Source organism: Pan troglodytes, chromosome 8, assembly GCF_028858775.2.
Source record: "Pan troglodytes isolate AG18354 chromosome 8, NHGRI_mPanTro3-v2.0_pri, whole genome shotgun sequence".
NCBI lineage: Eukaryota > Metazoa > Chordata > Mammalia > Primates > Hominidae > Pan > Pan troglodytes.
In genome coordinates, this window is record NC_072406.2 from 37,587,592 (window position 1) to 37,605,245 (window position 17,654).

Genomic DNA, 17,654 nt, shown 5'->3' on the forward strand with positions numbered 1-17,654 from the left:
ATAGCTACTCAAATCATTTTCTGTGTTGTGTGGTCAGATGAGAAAGCCTGAGTTGGCAGAGATGGTACCACTGTGCTCTAGCTTGGGTGACAGAGTGAGACCCTGTCTCAAAAAAACAAAAAAGTAACAAAAAGTGAGGTACAGTGATTCCACCTTCTGGGAAAGTTTAACCATACCTTAAAATCTAATGCTGACTAGGTGAAATTCAGACAATGTCATACATGAGCACCTAGTTTTTTGCTTTGTTCTGTTGGTAGATTTTTACAACTGCCATCTTCATTCTACTCTCAGAAAGTAAAGGTTTCAAGACATGTTTTGTTTTGTGTCTGTAAGAAAGCATCTTCAGGACCCCATGGTCAACAAATTTGACAATCGATAAATCTTTATGTCCAATTCCCAATATTTTCCTTTTGTAACTGCTTCATTGGAAGGTTTGAGCATATATTATACTGTCTAAACCTTCTCCTTGCCTGGACAAAACTAAGCTTCCTTCTGCTTTGTATTTCCTTCTACTGTCCTAAGATGCTGTTCCAGCTCTCGTGGTATTTAGCTTTCATAGCAGGGATGCTGGGAGGTCTGTGTAACAGATGCTCTTCCCCTAGTACAACTCCCCTCTTTCCTTCCTTCCTGGGCAGCCAGCTGAGATGCCTGTTACAATTGGCTCCTACTGTTCTCTGTTGCACAAATCAGTCAGCTAAAGCAGCCCTGCTGGTGTCGTAAGGTTTAACCTTGCTACAGTGAAATGGCAAGTAGGGACATTTGATTGTCTTGCATACGAATCCAGGGATCTGACATTTTGTAGCAAAAAGCTCATCAAAAACGACCAGAGGAAAAGATAATCCTGCCATTCTACCTAATATCAGTCACAAAATGAACTCCAGCACATGAAAACGAACTTTAAGCCTACTACAAAACAAATATATACCATATGTCTGTGGATAGGGAAGTATTTTTTAGTGGTTCTCAAAATACACATATAAAAGCCAACAAATGGGGATAAATAAAATTTAAAACTATGCAAAGAAACACCTGAAACAAAGTTTAAAAACTATAGACTGAAAGAGGGGATTTGAAATTAAGATTAGTATCCAAATCTTGTAAAGATCTGTGAGAAGAAAAACAACAGAAATATGATCAAAGGTTCACATAGCTGGACGCAATGGCTCATGCCTGTAATCCCAGCACGTTGGGAGGCTGAGGCGGGAGGACTCCCTGAGCTCAGGAGTTCAAGACCAGCCTGTCCAACATGGTGAAACCCCGTCTCTACTAAAAAATACAAAAAATTAGCCAGGTGTGATGGCGCGTGGCTGTAATCTCAGTTACGCGGAAGACTGAGGCAGGAGAATTGCTTGAATCTGGGAGGTGGAGGTTGCAGTGAGCTGAGATCACGCCACTTCACTCCAGCCTGGTGACAGAGCGAGACTGTGTCGTCTCCAAAAAAAAAAAAAAAAAAAAACTTAATTCAGTTGGAAACCAGAATAGCCAATGAACATCTGAAACATGGTCTCTGCCCTAGTAATGCAGGAAATGTAAACCAGTGAGAGATCTCACACCCATCAACTTTGTTTTAAAAACAAAATTTTTAAACACAGTACCTACTGTCCTTGAGGAAGTGAAGAGATGAGAATCCTCGTACACTGCCAGCGAACTCTGGAGATTAATTTGACAAAACCTAGTAAAGCTGCAATGTGCCAGGTCGGTGCAGTGGCTCACACCTGTAATCGCAGCACTTTGGGGGACCAAGACAGGCAAATCGCTTGAGCCCAGGCATTTGAGACCAGCCTGGGCAACATGACGAAACCTGGTCTCTACAAAAAAATACACAAAGTAGAATCCAATTTAAATTATATTCAGTTAAGTCAAGGATGTCCATGAAAAGAACATATAAATATGCTAATAGGAGGAAATGGTATAATAAAAATATTAATCCAAAAGAGGCAAGAAACAAGAGAAAAGGATAGGTAAAATGCCCTGGTCATGGAGAAAATGAATGGTTCAGCTGTAGATGTGAATCCAAACACATAAATAATCATATTAAATGTAACTGGGTTACGTATTCCAACTAAGAGACTATGTTTAAAGAAAATCTATATGCTGTTATGAGAAAAATACAAAAGGATTAATACGGATGAAAATGATGTATTATGCAAATACTAACCAAAAGTAACTAATATAGCTACATTAATATATAAAATAAGGCAATAAAGCTTTGGTTGAGACTGATTATGAAGGACATTTCATAATAGAAGGGTCAATCTACCACAAAGACGTAACAATTCTAAATTTATGTTCACTTAGTAAACTAACTTCAAAATAAAAGACTGACATAAAAGATATGCAAATCTACATTCATATCATAATATTCTATCACTTCTCAGGAACTGGTAAGAGCCAGGTAAGAAATCTATAATGATCTAGATCTGTAAAACATGATTAAATTTGACCTAATACACCAAATAAAAAGCATCCAGTAAGGACAGAAACATATTCTTTTCAAGTAGACATGTATTATTTCTCAAAATTGACCATATAGTGGGTCAAAATGGATGTCTCAATTTCAAATGTATGTTTAATGATAATGTAACATTATGCTGGAGTCAACATAACCAGAAAGTTTTCAAATGTTTGGAAATTAAGCAATACATTGCTAAATAACTCACAGGTTAAAGAAAAAAATCAGAATGCAAACTAGAAAGCATTTTGAAATGAATGATAATAAAAATACAGCATATAGCCTTAAAATGAAGATATTAGAAAACAACTAAAAATCAATTTTCCAAGCAATCGTCTCAAGAAATTAAAAAGTCCAGCAAATTATAGCCAAAGAAAGGCTGGGCGTGGTGACTCATGCCGGTAATCCCAGTACTTTGGGAGGCCAAGGCGGGTGGATCGCTTGAGCCTGGGAGTTTGAGATGAGCCTGGGCAACATGGAGAAAGCCCATCTCTACAAAAAAAATACAAAAAAAAAAAGTTAGCTGGGCATGGTGGCACGTGCCTGTCAGTCGCAGCTCTGCAGTGAACTTGATGATCATACCACTGTGCTCCAGCCTGGGCAATAGACTGAGAGTGACACTCTCTCTCAAAAGAAAAAAAATATATAGAAAAAATTAGGAGCAAGAACAAATAATATAAAACTATTTGAGCCTTGAAAGTAACTTTTAAAACATATAAGTAAAAAGTGTTTTTGACACTTTTAATAATACACTGCAAGAACTCCCCCTCATGTAAACTAAGGGAAGTGTGTGCTTTGTTTTGTTCAAAACTTTAAAAGCAGGGCATGACTCCTAGTAAAATCTCATCGCCAGCAGCAAACTATTCATGGTACCATCTCCATGTGTAGTTACCATTGTTAGTGACTCTATATATTGGAGCAAACATCTGACTATTCCACTGTATTATTCTCATGATGTAGTTGTACCTGAGCATTTGCATATTGAAAAATTTATTTTATTATAAATCACTTTCATTTTTCTTTTATAATAGGGGATTATGGTCTATATCATAACATACTGAATGTAAAGTTATATTTAGATATATTATGAATTTCATGATGGTAAAGGGGAAATCTCAAAATACTTTTAATAAAGTATCATGTTTGACAGTTGACAATCTCTGGATTTGATGACTGTTAAGGTCCTTCTCAGCCTTAACAGTCTGAGATTTTTTTGTAACCATTACTTCCAACAATAGCTTTGTTCTATTTTGAAACTAGTGTGTGGCAGGCACTGTAAGTGGAACAGTATCTCATTTAAATCTAATCACCCTTATAATAGGTAGTGTTACTGTAACTAACTGTTTATATGAGAAAACAAATTCAGAGAAGTTAAATAATGTGTTCAAGTTCACATACCTAGGTAGAGCTGGAGTGACTCCAAACTCATGTTCGTTTCACTCACGAAAAGAACATTAACATACATTACTTTACCTAGAAGAGTTAAACACTATCGGTCAACAAGTGAGGTTAGGCTAATGTAAGCATCTGTAAGAGTCTCTGCCCACTACAGCAAGAAAGAGGAGAAGATGGAATGTATAAATATAGTAGGCACCTTTTTAAAGTCAGGACCAATTAATCATGTAAGGTAGTTATAAATGGATGACATCTAAAAATATATCAGAATAAGTTTCAAGCCATGCAAAATTCACCAAAACAATTTTTATTTCCAGTGTTTAATTGGGTATGCACACAGGCATGACACAGGTTTGGATTCATTAAGTCCTCATGCAGAATTATATTCTTCTCGATAAAGAAGCCAGTTCCATCCAGGATCCACTATCTACACACCTATGTTACAACATTATATCAAATCTGGTATCTGAAGAAAAGATACACATTTAATATGTTCATTTAAGTTACGTATTTTACAGAAAGATTAAAAATTCAAGTCACACAAAACTCAAAAACTGTATTAAAAGTTTGAATATAAAACTCAGATCCACCTGGAATGACTAAAGAATGGAAGTTCTGTATCCACCTGTGTTAAAACTGGTAAATGTAATGAAATCTGTTACCAATAAAACGCATTCGTTTATTCAATGTAAGTTATCTAATTTTAACAATATGGCACCCTAAAAACCAACTGTATTTTTATGATGAGGCACTTTTGTTAGTGATGAAACCAAAAGAACAAATTTGCTGCACACTGATGCCAGCGATTTTCTTCAGTGATTTTGGGTATATGCTATGTAGTAAGTTGCAACAAATACCTTGCTCATTTGTATACAACTATCCGATATATTTTTAAATATATATATATATATATATGTTCTTCTGGCTGTAGTAATGCACTGTAAAGCTATTTCACAGTGCAAAATGATGAAACCAGCCCAAATGAAGGCTGCATAATAACAATTCTGATACAAGAAAATATTGACAGAGTTACTGGAACGTGTAACAGTAGTTTTTTTACTTGCTAGAGTGGACATACCCCCAGTTTAAAGACAGGGATGAAACTCTGCTTTACTGCCTGGGGTTTCAGACAGTTTATGAGGTTGGGCATTCGCTGCAGAACTAGCATTTTTGCTCACGTTCTGGAAGCTTTCTCCGTTTATTTGGTCAGGTGACTGTGGTGGTATGGAAAGAAGGGGCCTGTTTGTTGAAGCCAAGGTGCTGGAAGAACTGCCTGTGTTGCAATGAAGAGACAAAGGTGTGTTGGTCGTGGCTATTTCTCGTGTTCTTGGGTTCTCTGTCTGGGGATCTCCGATTTCTCCTCTGCTAAGGTCAGAGGTACTGGTGCGTAGGCGTTCCCTGGCCAGCCAGTCTGAGATGGAAAGGTCCTGGGCTGAGCATTTTGGTTTTAACCGGTTTACAGCTGAAAGTTCAGATTCTCTCTCCCCGCTCTGCTCATGCACTTTCCAAAAATTCAAAACGCTGATTTCAGTAGCATCTCTGTGCCCTCCTAGTGTATGTCTGCGCCGGATGCTTTTCCTTTTAGCAGTCTCGGCATTCACTTTGTGATTCCCTACTCCAAACATGTCATCCGCAGGGGCTCTGGGTCTCAGTTTTAACCGATCTGCTATTTTCGTTTTCCATGTGGGTTCCTGTTTTTCGGATTCGCCTCTGGTGGGTGTCAGTAAACTCCCAGTTGACTTTCCTTTTTTCATAACATCAAACACTTTAGTTAACGAAGGTGCTTCTTTCTCATTCTTGGCATCTCCTAGACTTCCACTATCTGACTTGAATCTAGCTGATTTTTTCCTGGAAAGAGTATCACATTCGATGAGTTTATGGGAACTGAAGAGCTGTCTCCGGCTATCTAAACTTGATGTTAAACTTCCCTCGGTGCAACTTAATTCACTTCCTTCAGAATTTCTCCGGCTGCTCTTAGTCACTTCTTGCAGTTTTCCTCGGAAAAGCCTCTCTGAAGTCAAGGCTGTGGGGAACACGGGAAACTCGCTCTCGCTGTCGGTTTCCACAGGCCGCCCTTCGCTGATGAGTTCGCTTCTCTCGTCATCTGCCTCGTCCCCCTTGCTCTCTGCCACGGATTGCACCTCAGGGCTCAGTCGACTGGAGTCCAGGCTAGTCAAGTATGTAGCAGACGATGTGGTGGAATAATCTGAGGTGATGGTGCTGACGTTGGCCAAAAACTCACTATGTTTCGTTTCTGGACTGGTTGATTTCTTCATGGAAAACCTTGCCAGGGAGGCCTGGGAAGACGTGCTGAGCAAAGTGCCAGAGTCAGAGCCTGTCTCTTCAAGGTGGGAGGACTTCTGTGCCAGAAGTGACCTGGGGCTCTCTTTCAGGATGGCAAAGCGACAGCTGAGAGTTGGTGACTTGTTGTGTTTTGAGTTGTGTGGTGGTGAGGGTTCTTCGGAAGGCGTGCTCTCTTTTCCTAGTGATATCTTTTCATCTTTTGTCGTGCTGGGGTCTTTCCTAGTGCTGTTTTCTTTGGCAATGATGATCTTCTGTTTTCTGCCCAGTGTCTCACTTTCTTTTTTGGACTCCTCTTTAGTATCATTGTGACACTGTTCCACATTTTCTTTCTTAAAAAATACATTGTCCAGTTCATCTTCTGAGCTGCTAGGCTGTGCTTTTTCTTTCGGCTTCTTCCTCTTGCGACTAGCAGCTGCAAAGATGGAGGACACAAGCAGTTCCCTGCTATACTGGTCCTTTCCAGATCCCCAAGAACCCTGGGAAGCAAGAGAGAAGAAGGACTCTGAGCATAAGAATGCAGCTGAGTTCATTTTCTGACAAGCTTGTCTCCCAAATATTTCTTATCAAATTATATCTACTAAAGCTCTGGAAGCATTAACAGTGCAATTAGCTTTTTTTTTAATACCTCTTTTTACCTTGAACCAAAGTCAAATTTTTATTTAATGAGTCCAATTTCTTGCCTCGTGGTATTTAACTGCCAAGCCACAGCTCATACACATCTGCCTTTCAGGAAAATAGTCTGTGCTTAGTGCTGATTCCTATCAAAATCCCCCAAACACCTGACCTTCCCTCCTTCCACAGTGCCCAGGCATTCTTCACTTCCTTCATTTGGAATAGAGGCATAGGATAGGTAAAACAATATTGTGACACGGTCAAACATGATATTCTAATATAGGTTATTAAATGTTTATGACTGACTTTGATTTTTCTAATTACAGGTACCACATGATATAGATACTGTATCAGATAAGCTCATTGAGATAAGGGAACTCTGGTCTTCCATTAGTTCATTCAGGCAGGATCTTCAAGGATCTGCCTTAAGTAAATCAGGTTGGTAATGTCTTCATTTATCTCAAGGTAACAACGGAATTAGAATATTCAAAAAACAGGCCAGGTGTGGTGGCTCATGCCTGTAATCCCAGCACTTTGGGAGGCTGAGGCGGGCAGATTGCTCGAGCCCAGAAGTTCGAGATCAGCCTAGGGAACATGGTGAAGGCCTGTCTCTACAAAAAATTAAGTGGGCATGGTGGCACGCACCTGTGGTCCTGGCTACTTGGGAGGCCGAGGTCAGAGGATCACCTGAGCCTGGGGAAGTCAAGGCTGCAGTGAGGCATGAGGGTACCATTGCACTCCAGCCTGGGTGACAGAGTGAGAACCCACCCCAGGAAGGTAGAAAGGAAAGATCAATTAACATAAGTACAATTAAATCCTTACCACAGAAACACTGTAGTGCAGTGTTATTGGGAAAGTTATTTGCTATGTATAATAGGTTCTTTTAAAAAAATTTTTTTTAAGATGGAGTTTCACCATGTTGCCCAGGCTGGTCTAGAAGCCTTAGTCTCAAGCTATCCTCCCACCTCAGCCTCCCAAAGTGCCAGGATTTACAGGCATGAGCCACTGCATCTAGATATAATAGGTTCTTGATTGCAACTATTAGTTTCTTCCTAAATATCTGCTGGTTTACCACACACTTTTTAAGACAAGCAGGTAGGCAGGAGGTATGCTGAGTAATAGAAACAGACAGTATATTTCTCTATTGCCTGCAAATCTTAGACAAGTTAAAACTGCTCTATTTAAAGTCTTAAAGTAAAAATTTAGGCTGTTCTATCAAAGAATTAATTTAGGCTGTTCTATCAAAGAATTCGCTAAGATGAAATCACAGATGAACAGAACTTTGTTTTTACAAGTTATAAAGACTTTCATAATTATCCAGCACATTTCTAATGGTTATTTACATTTCCCCACATTGTGCTGAAGACTGTAGGGGATAATGGTTGTGACTGGGCTCTCAACTGGGAGACCTTGATGTCCATCCTCTCTCGCTTGCTGGGTACGAGCAAGGGATTCACTTTTAAACATCTCAATTCCGTGGCGAGAAGCAATTAGATTATACTGTCTTTCAGATTTCCTTAAGGTTCTCTTTACAATTCTATGATCATATATGTGTTGAGGCAAATTACTCTACTTTTCTACAGAGACTGTTTGTTAGAAGTAGTTAATCATGTCATTGGGATATCCACTATATTACAGGCATGGCATAACACCACTATGGATAAGATGAAAAGGCTACTGTAATAACAGGTTAAGAAAAATGCATCTAGAGAAGGGAAAAGCAGGGATTTCAAACAGGTCTCTCTGGTTTAAAATCTCATCTGCTGGCAATAGAGTTAAGGAAACTGTTCTAGATTAAAGAAGTCTAAAGAGATTTGACAAAGAAATGCAAGGAATGATCCTTGACTGCATTCTGTATAAGGAAGTAAAGAATATTACTGGGACAATCTGTATAAAAACTGCACATTAGATAATAATGTGTTGTACTTACCTCAGTTTCCTGAGTATGAAAATTACACTGTAATTATATAGGAGAATGCCCCAGTTCTCTGGTGATACATGCTGAAGTATTTAGGAGTAGTGTTATCTCTACAAGTAACTATCAAATGATTCAGAACAAAAGTGTGAATTTACAATTGATGAATCTAGGGTAAAGGATTTGGGTGCTATTATTTTAGCAGCTTTAGGGTAAAGGATTTGGGTGCTATTATTTTAGCAGCTTTTCTGTAGGTTTAACATTTTTCAAGATAAAAAGCTGGGCAAAAAGATAAACATCACAAGTAATAGAGACATGATAAAACATTTTTGTAAGAATTATAATTTAATCATATGGAGTCCTGTTATGATATTTAAACATGATATGTAAAATTCATGTCTCATTACAAAACATAACTAACAATGTTTTAAGAAGTCTGACAATTCCAGTTGCTACTGCCTCAACAGAGCAAAATTTAGATCCACTGACTTGACAAAAAACTTTCTAAGAACTATAAATGTCCCACAAACTACTCAAAAAGTTGTGTAATTGAGGGAACACAGATTGTGTAAAAATATTATTAAAAAAATTAGTGATTTCACTGAAAAGGCAAGACTATACTGTCTGTTAAAATGCATAACAAAAAATTGTTATTTCTGAAATATTTACAGATGATATGATGCTTGGGATTTGTGTAAAGATGGTCCTAGAGGGAGGGAAGCAGGTGGCGTACAGAGCAAACGGAGTTGGCCGAGTGCTGATAATTATTGGAGATGAAGATGGGTGCAGGGAGGCTTCTCATTTTATTATTCACTTCTGTATATGTTAGGACCTAATTTTCACATTATAGAATGGCCTAGTTCTTTGTATTATGCTAAAACTGCACAATGAGAAGAATATGAACTTTTGAGTTCTTATTCCAACTCAAAATCTAGTATTCTTCTTATCATATATTGTTTTAGGAATTAATTTTTTGATTATACTTTGTTGCTCTGTCTCATTAGACATAGAGAGGAATGCATTTGTATATCAACCATAACAATCAGCCAAAAAACAATTCCCCCCTAAAATATTTCAAATTGTATGAAACAATTTACCTTAGATTTTGTTGAGTCACTAGTAGCTGAATCTGTGAAAAATTAAATAAAACATGGTCAGTATTAGCCAATCTTTACTGCTTTCCACAAACAATGCAAAACTTATGGAAAGACAGGCACAGAACAAAATGTGAAAGCAAAACTCAAAACAATAGAACACAGTGGATAGTCAGAGCTCACAAAGATGCAAGCTGCACCACAGAAAGCCACCGCCATGAAAGGATGCTGTGAATTGTAGGCAGAACCAGCTCAATGATAGAAATGGCAAAGGAGCCCTGTGCTAAACAAAAACAGAAACACTCGTGTTTATTAGATTTTCTAAATATTAAATCTAGCAATAAAGAAGCTTCAGGACAGTGTAATAATTTTTTTTTTAATGTACCACATCCTGTATCTGAGACTGATACACAATGTAGAACTTTTAAGAGTGTTGGCCGCCCTAGCTACAATTGAGACACTCATACTGGCATGTTTATGTTGATTTTTGTCAGACTTAAATTTTCTGAGCATTATGCTGTATGCGTATGGATGCAAAAGAGGCATTAAGATAATCTTGCTTCCAGGTCACTTTGGTTTTACATTAAATAATGTTTATCTTTGTGCTTCAGACCCCAGTTCCATAGCAGTGCAGTTGAGGGATCCTTTTGACTAGTTTGGTTAAATTGCTACCAGTTTTGCAATTATCTATTAACAAATGCTATTATGGAAATGGAAAAATGGAGACCATAATTTTACTGTCTGGCAAAAACTCAGATTATACAATTATAAAGAGGGTAGGAAGGGGCTAGCAATATTCAGGATAATACCAATTTTGAAGTTTCATCTTTCAACATTAGGGAAATTGGTTTTCAGAATTAATGAGCTGAGCCCCATGCCACGCCCCTTTTAACACATGGCTAAATGCTTTATGACTTTAAGAACTGGTAGACCATACCATGCTATTTCTCCTCAGGGTCTGCTTCAGAAATAACAAGAAACAGCAGAAAAACTTTTAAGAAAGTAGTATTGATCTGTTTACAATAATCTTATGAGAAACTTTACACCACAGATCAACTATGTTTGCATTTACAAGAATCGGGGGTTTCTGCAGACAAGGCAGCTACAGTGTGGACAACAGTCCTCCTTCTTCCTACAGTTCCAGCTGTCCATCAGGGACATCACAGAATCCACTAGTGACATTACCGTGTGATAGACTCCTCCCACTTCGCCTGTTCAACATCAGTATAGATTTGCCTGTGTCAGTAAGAGCTGAAAAAACCCTTTAGGACTAAAACAAGAACTAGAGACAAAGGGAGAACATTGTGTAAAACAACATGCTAGATTAGTGCAACAGTTTGGCAGGAGAAAGTTTTCATCAAAAGAGCCTAGAAGAACTAATACTTAACCAAGCATTAGGGTGGCAACAGGAAACAGAAGAAAATAAATGTCAAATAGGCTGGCTTTTTACTGTGACAAATAATACACTGTATTTATGAAAATGGTGCCCATTACCAGTTCAACAGATTTAACTTGCTGCTTTTAAACAGAACTCCTGGCTCAAGAATAAGAACTACTTATACAGCCCAGATCATACTTTCTGCCATCACAGCAACCACATACTCAGTAGCATATATCTGTTTTACCTTGTGATGACTATTACATGGAAACTGTGAATTAAAAAAAAAAAAAAAAAAAGAACAAAACAGTGGTTTGCATGCTCATTTCCCTCATAGTTCCATTCTGACAAACATTACAACTGCATGCACTGCCAATGGCATTAGAGTCACTGGAAGATAATTCAGATCAATTGGAAAAGGAAGATTAAGGTTTTTTATTAGTAGAAAGGAAGAGAAAAAGAAAAAAATCATAAGTAACAATTCACTATGATTGATTTGCTCTTTCATATTGTAAGAATGTAGCTTTCAGCCTAGAGGTCAAGACTGCCCAGGCAAGAGTTACCTGATACATCTCCTGGGGAGACTCCTGTCCTTCCAATGTTGGTGAGTAAATGATCTATGTTTGGCACTGGCTGGGAGTCTACTGTGCTTTCCTCCTGCACTGTTGTCTATGGTTAATAAACAAAGATCTCTTCATCATCTCTTCAAAGATACTTTCTTTAAAATTTAAACAACATTTAGTAAAAGACACATTACTAAGTAAAGCACCTGTGCTTAATGTGTTTACATTGTTTACGCATAATTAACTGCAAAATAAGCACCGTACTTGTATATTCATTAGATCAGAAACTGAGCTAGAGACCTGCTTCCGGGGCGCAAAGCGGACAATAGCATACAAAGCAGGAAGTTGACATTGTTGGCGCGCCAGGATCTTGTGTCCCAAATGAAACTACTGAGTACAAATGCTGACAGACAATACTTACAAGAGGCTCTTCAGCACCTTCTTCTGTGAAAAACCAGTCATGCTAAAATTTAAAAAAGGTGAGAAGAGAAATTAAACAAGCCTTTAAATATACTGAGATCTTGGAGGATAGTATAGAAAAAGGGTAATTTTCTTAGGGAAAAATATTACAACCAACCTCTGTCTGACCAAATAGCGGCTGCCCGTGAAAATGAATTTTCTTGCAGAGATGAAGCATGAACTTACGTGCTGGATGAGCGTTTCTACAATCTTGTACTGGTCAGGCATGTGGGTGACCATGTGGGTCATGTTGTCTTCTGATGTTCGAACAAGGGTGGGACCAAACACTATTGCTAGGTTTCTTGGTTCCATCTGAAAGAAAGGATGATACTGGGAAATACCAGAATTTTTCTTAAGGAAGTAGGCTGAAATTGCCATTGTAGGATTTTTGATGAAAAAGAATAAACAGAAAAATTGATGTAGATTAAAAAAATAATGCTTTCTAGCAAGATTTTTTTTTTTTTTTTCTGAGACAGGGTCTCACGTTCACCCAGGCTGCAGTGCAGTGGCATGATCACAGCTTACTGCACTCTCGATAGAATCTTATTATGTTGCCAAGGCAGGTCTCGAAATCGAATCGTGGCCTCAAGCAGTTCTCCAGCCTCAGCTTCCCAAAGTGCTGTGATTCCAAGTGTCAGCCACCACAAGTGGCCTAGTTAGGATTTTTAAAGCAAATGTGTACAAAACGTTTTTTCTGCATTAATGATAATGTGCAATGCATAATTAGCATTCATTTTTTTCCAAGAAGACTTTGATTGAAAACAACTGACTTGGTTCAAAACGAGGGTTACCAAAGCTGGATTAACTGATAAAAATGTTCAAATCAAAGGAAAAAAAAACTTGCAGAAGATTACAGGCACACCTGTAGTCCCAGCACTTTGGGGGACCGAGTCAGGTGGATTGCTTGAGCCCAGGAGTTCAAGACCTCATCTCTACTAAAAATAAATTAGCCGCGCACGATGGTGTGTGCATGCAGTCCCAGCTACTCCAGAGGCTGAGGTGGGAGGAGGTCGAGGTTGCAGCCTGGGCGACAGAGTAAGATCCTGTTTGAAGATGTTTGAAGAAAAAAAGAAAAAAAAAAAACAAAAAACTCCCTCCCCTTCAGAAATGAAAAGTGGAAGAAGTGCTGAAAAATACATGAAAGGTTACAGATTTTCCCTCTAGTATATCAAAATCACTAATGTGTAAACACCCAGTGTCTGGAAATATTATTTCTGACCAATTTTTACTTGAAACCAATCTTCTGAAGCTACATTAATTTCCATATTTGGTATTCCTTGTTTATCAGATTGTCAAAGTTATGGATCTTTTGTTTTCCTTCATTAAATCTTATAGTATCTAATATATTTTGAATTCAGTATTTGATTAAAATAACTTTAATCAACCCTAATAACATCCCAGGGGGGTAAAAATCACTGCCAAACTCAAAAAGCCAAAATGGAAAAAAAAGAAAAGCAACTGCTGCACACCTAACATGTTAACTAGTAGTGTAGCACACATACAACGACACCATCAGTGCAGAGGAAGAAGAAGAAATTGTGTTGAAGTCAGGATTCTTCTAGAGAGTTGGCTTGGTAGAAAGAAACTATGTGTGGGAAAGGTGTACTTAAAACTGGGCACCCAGAAATGTTTCTGGTCTCCCTCTAGAATATGTACTCATCCTCCTCTTAAATCTGTGCTGGTGCTGGTGGCTCAAAAAACAGAAGTCTACCATCTCAAATGCCTTATGTAAAATTTTTACTAGACTCTTGACTATGATTTATGTTTTTAGACTAATGATAACAAACATTAATATTTCTATGTATACACCGTAATATTTTATCTGGGTAAACAGTTTCAGCTGGTTCCTACATAAAACTGGTAAAATAGTCTACAGTTTATTCATAAATTTAAAAATTGTATTTTTCTTGAAAGATATTCCATAAAATACCATACCCCATCTTCAAGATTCAGTGTAATTAAAGACACAAAAAATTCTTCAGTAAAGACCTATGCTAAAGATTAATTCAGTACTTTCTAAATTAACTAGACGAACAGTACTCCTAACATTCAGCAAAACTGATGAATGATGTAATAGATTTCAGAAAATACTGAAATTAATTAGAGACTATTTCAGCTATAATTATATTGAAAACTCTTTGGCTCCTACAGTATGAATTTCTGGCAACAGTCTAGGCTTTCACTTCCTTTCTCTCTTTTTTTTTTTCTAACCATTTTGTAGCCCTATCAATCACTATGGAGGAAACTGAGCACCTAAAGGAAGTAAGCTTCTTGATTTGCAGGTAATAGAGGTTGACACTCTTCTCATAATCAATCCTTACAACTTCCAGAACATGCACAGTCACTAAACTGATCTATCTTTCTTAAACTGATCTTTCTCTACCTTAAGGAAAAATCACTCAGAAAAGACTGTCAGCAATATTCCTGAGCTTGTGGTATTCTTTTATTTTCTTCTCCAGAAATTTAAGAAGTAATGCCCTTGAGTTAGAAAATCATCATTTTAAAATCTCTGATGATATAATGGATTTAGGCAATAATCATCAAAAAACTAAGTTAAGACTACAACCTGTCAACCAAATACCATGTGTAGACCTTGTTTGGAATATTGACTTAAGCAAATAACCCTACAAAGACACTTTTACAATCAAGAAAAACTGAATGGGGCTGGGCATGGTGGCTCATGCCTATAATCCCAGCACTTTGGGAGGCAGGTGAATTGCTTGAGCCCAGAAGTTTGAGACTAGCCTGGGCAACATGGTGAGACCCTGTCTCTAATATAATTTAAAAAAAAGAAAAACTGAATGTGAACTGAATATTAGACAATATAAAGAATATATTTTGTTGTGTTTGACAAAGAAAATGTGGTGGTGTTAAAAGGAATGAAAATGACTTATCTGTTTATGTCTGTTTTCCCTGTATTCTATTTGGCCTTTTGACTGTTGTAGCGTATGCATATGTTACCTCTTCAAAATATTGATATACAGCTAAAAAATCAGAGAAGTAAAATTTATGACTTTTTCATTTTTCTTACTGAATAACCATAAAAGAAATATTTTAAAATATCCTTTTAAAATGGTGACAACTGGTATTTTGGGATCTTTTGCTTTTAAAAACAATTTTAAGAAGGACTTACCCAGTTTGATGTTGAATTACAAACCTTTTATTGACTATTTGGCATGAAGTAATGAAGCATATCTTTTAAACTAAAGCCACTAAAAGTACATTTCTTCAATAAGCATTTTACATACCTTATTTTTTTCTGAATTTTCTGCCACTGTCTTCAGATGAGCTGAAAGGAACTTAAGTGTTTCATAATGATGTTCAGGCAAATCGTGAATCTGAAACAGATTATTTTCACAATGGATTCAGAGGCTGAATTTTAGTTGTATCCCCCAAAATATAAAATAATACCTACTAGTCTTTTTAATGTTTTCAGACGATCTAGAGGATCTTCTTTACGATTGGCTTCAATAAAATCAGCATATTTATCTGACGACAAGAACAATAAAACAAATTTATCTTAAATTGCCTAGGTGAATTGTAATCTAGTTTCCCTTTAAGGATCAATTCTAAACCACAACATAGGAAAGAGTTCTAATAGTTTTGAAATGTAAATTTCTAAAATGTAAGTTCCCTGCAGGAACCATCCTATATTTACACAGCCTGTCCATTCCTCCCCCACCCTCCAACATCATCTAGTAAAGTATCTTACATGGCACTTAAATACTTGGCTTGACTGAAGAAACATTTTTCTACTCATTGTACCTTATGATGTCAGAAGCCATTTGACTGGAAACAATAATATTAATTTGGCTGCAAACATGTATGAACAAGATAATACATATTTCACTGAACCTAAATAACTTTTATGTTTTTAATATATGAGGGAGAACTAAACAAAGCCTCCTGCTTCCTTTGACCAAGACATTTTGTCCTTGTTCAATTTAATATTCTATGGTTTTCCAATTGTAACTTGAACCATTTCATCTGGTATCTTTCACGGGAGTTAACTCACCATTTGTGAAGAGAGGCTCAGGGAGTTTTCTGAAGAAGGATTTTAGTAAACTGCTTATCACATTCAAATCTCGCCATTTCTAGGTGTACAAAATAGAAATATAGTATTTTCATATCCAGTTCCACCAAAGGGGGAAAAAAAAGGATCAGTTATTCAAATAAGCAAACTTACATCATCTTGTATATCAATATCAGCCATTCCCTTGTTGAGTTCTTCTTGCATACTTGAGATGGCTGCATTATTTCCAGGAACTCTATAAATACCTGTATATTCAAGACCTCTTTCTTCAACTAATTTGCAACATATGTCAACTATTAATGGAATATACTGCAAAACAAGAAATAAACATTTTATTTAATGCAGCACAAATGTTTAGTAGTTGTATATCACAGCTAAAATGCCCCTTTCATCCAAAAGGAAACATAAATTGCTGTTATGTAATATAAAGAATACAGACATTATAGATCTGGGAATAGATAAAACCTGCAAGAGATATTTGAGACAGTAAGAAGAGAACAAAGAGACCGAAAGAAAGAGAGGGACCCCCAGAGAGATAACATTCTAAAAAGGAAGTAACAACAGGTAAAGAGAATGTGGAAACCGTTCCGCTGAATAAAGAGTCAAGAAAAGAGGAGGAGGAGAGAGTAATATCAATTCATGATACGAATCCTAGCATGGGTGTTTTAAATATATGCACATACATTTACATGTATTATACTTTCTTAATCAGGTCCTTGTTCTCATCCTTGTTTTAAAATGCTAAAAGCAGAAACACACGATTTGAAGATGAATTCTTACCGACCATTTCAGACAAATTCCTAATGGTTGAATAATTATTCAATTTCGGAGTCAATACATTAGAAAAAAAGCATTACAGGTCAGAAATACTTAGGGAAACTAAGGTCTGCTATGAAGAGGAAAACAGATTGACAGTCTCTGTTGTCTGAAAGGCTATATACTCAGATCCCATTATAATCAAAACTGAATTAATGACTTGAGGAAATCCGGTGGGCTGGTGTCTCCTACCCGATTAGTATGAGCTGGTGGGCAGTCATCTAGTCGGACGCCAAAAGTTCCTGTAGCAGTTGGCTTTTTCTCAAATGTCTTTCTCATGATACTTGGAATGCCTTTTCTCCATGTGCCTTTGTCTTTTGGGGGACTGGTATCATCTTTTGATTGCCAGTCAAAATAAAACAACATAATAAAATGGAAATGAGTGTCTAAATCATGACTTTAAAAACACTTTATCAATGTTTACATAAATCCAAGTCCTGTAATATAAAATAATACATCCTATATTTAACAAAAATATGTTCTTCCGTATAACTTTTACTTCATTCTTTTATAATGCATGCTATAATTTTCTTTAAAACAGCAAAAAAAAAAAAAAAAAAAAAACATAGAATCAGTGTGTCATCTTTATAGTGAGACTTCAACAAAGGGAAAAGTAATAGTTTTATTTCAAAA

The 17,654-nt window shown here is 36.9% G+C and overlaps 1 protein-coding gene across 7 annotated transcripts in view; it reads right to left on the reverse strand.

Moving 5' to 3' along the window:
• Positions 1-4,138: 4,138 nt before the first annotated feature.
• ARHGAP21 (Rho GTPase activating protein 21) overlaps positions 4,139-17,654 on the reverse strand; it is a 136,525-nt gene continuing 123,009 nt past the window's right edge. For all 7 annotated transcript variants that reach the window (XM_024346264.2, XM_054660840.2, XM_024346263.3 and 4 more), the window contains 10 exons: positions 17,214-17,356; positions 16,359-16,514; positions 16,188-16,266; positions 15,588-15,661; positions 15,421-15,510; positions 12,359-12,484; positions 12,135-12,176; positions 11,714-11,819; positions 9,776-9,807; positions 4,139-6,627 (listed from right to left, as the gene is read on the reverse strand). In XM_024346264.2, coding sequence (XP_024202032.1) covers positions 4,933-6,627; positions 9,776-9,807; positions 11,714-11,819; positions 12,135-12,176; positions 12,359-12,484; positions 15,421-15,510; positions 15,588-15,661; positions 16,188-16,266; positions 16,359-16,514; positions 17,214-17,356 — 2,543 coding nt within the window. In that variant the 3' untranslated portion in view covers positions 4,139-4,932. The remainder of the gene's footprint in view (positions 6,628-9,775; positions 9,808-11,713; positions 11,820-12,134; positions 12,177-12,358; positions 12,485-15,420; positions 15,511-15,587; positions 15,662-16,187; positions 16,267-16,358; positions 16,515-17,213; positions 17,357-17,654) is intronic.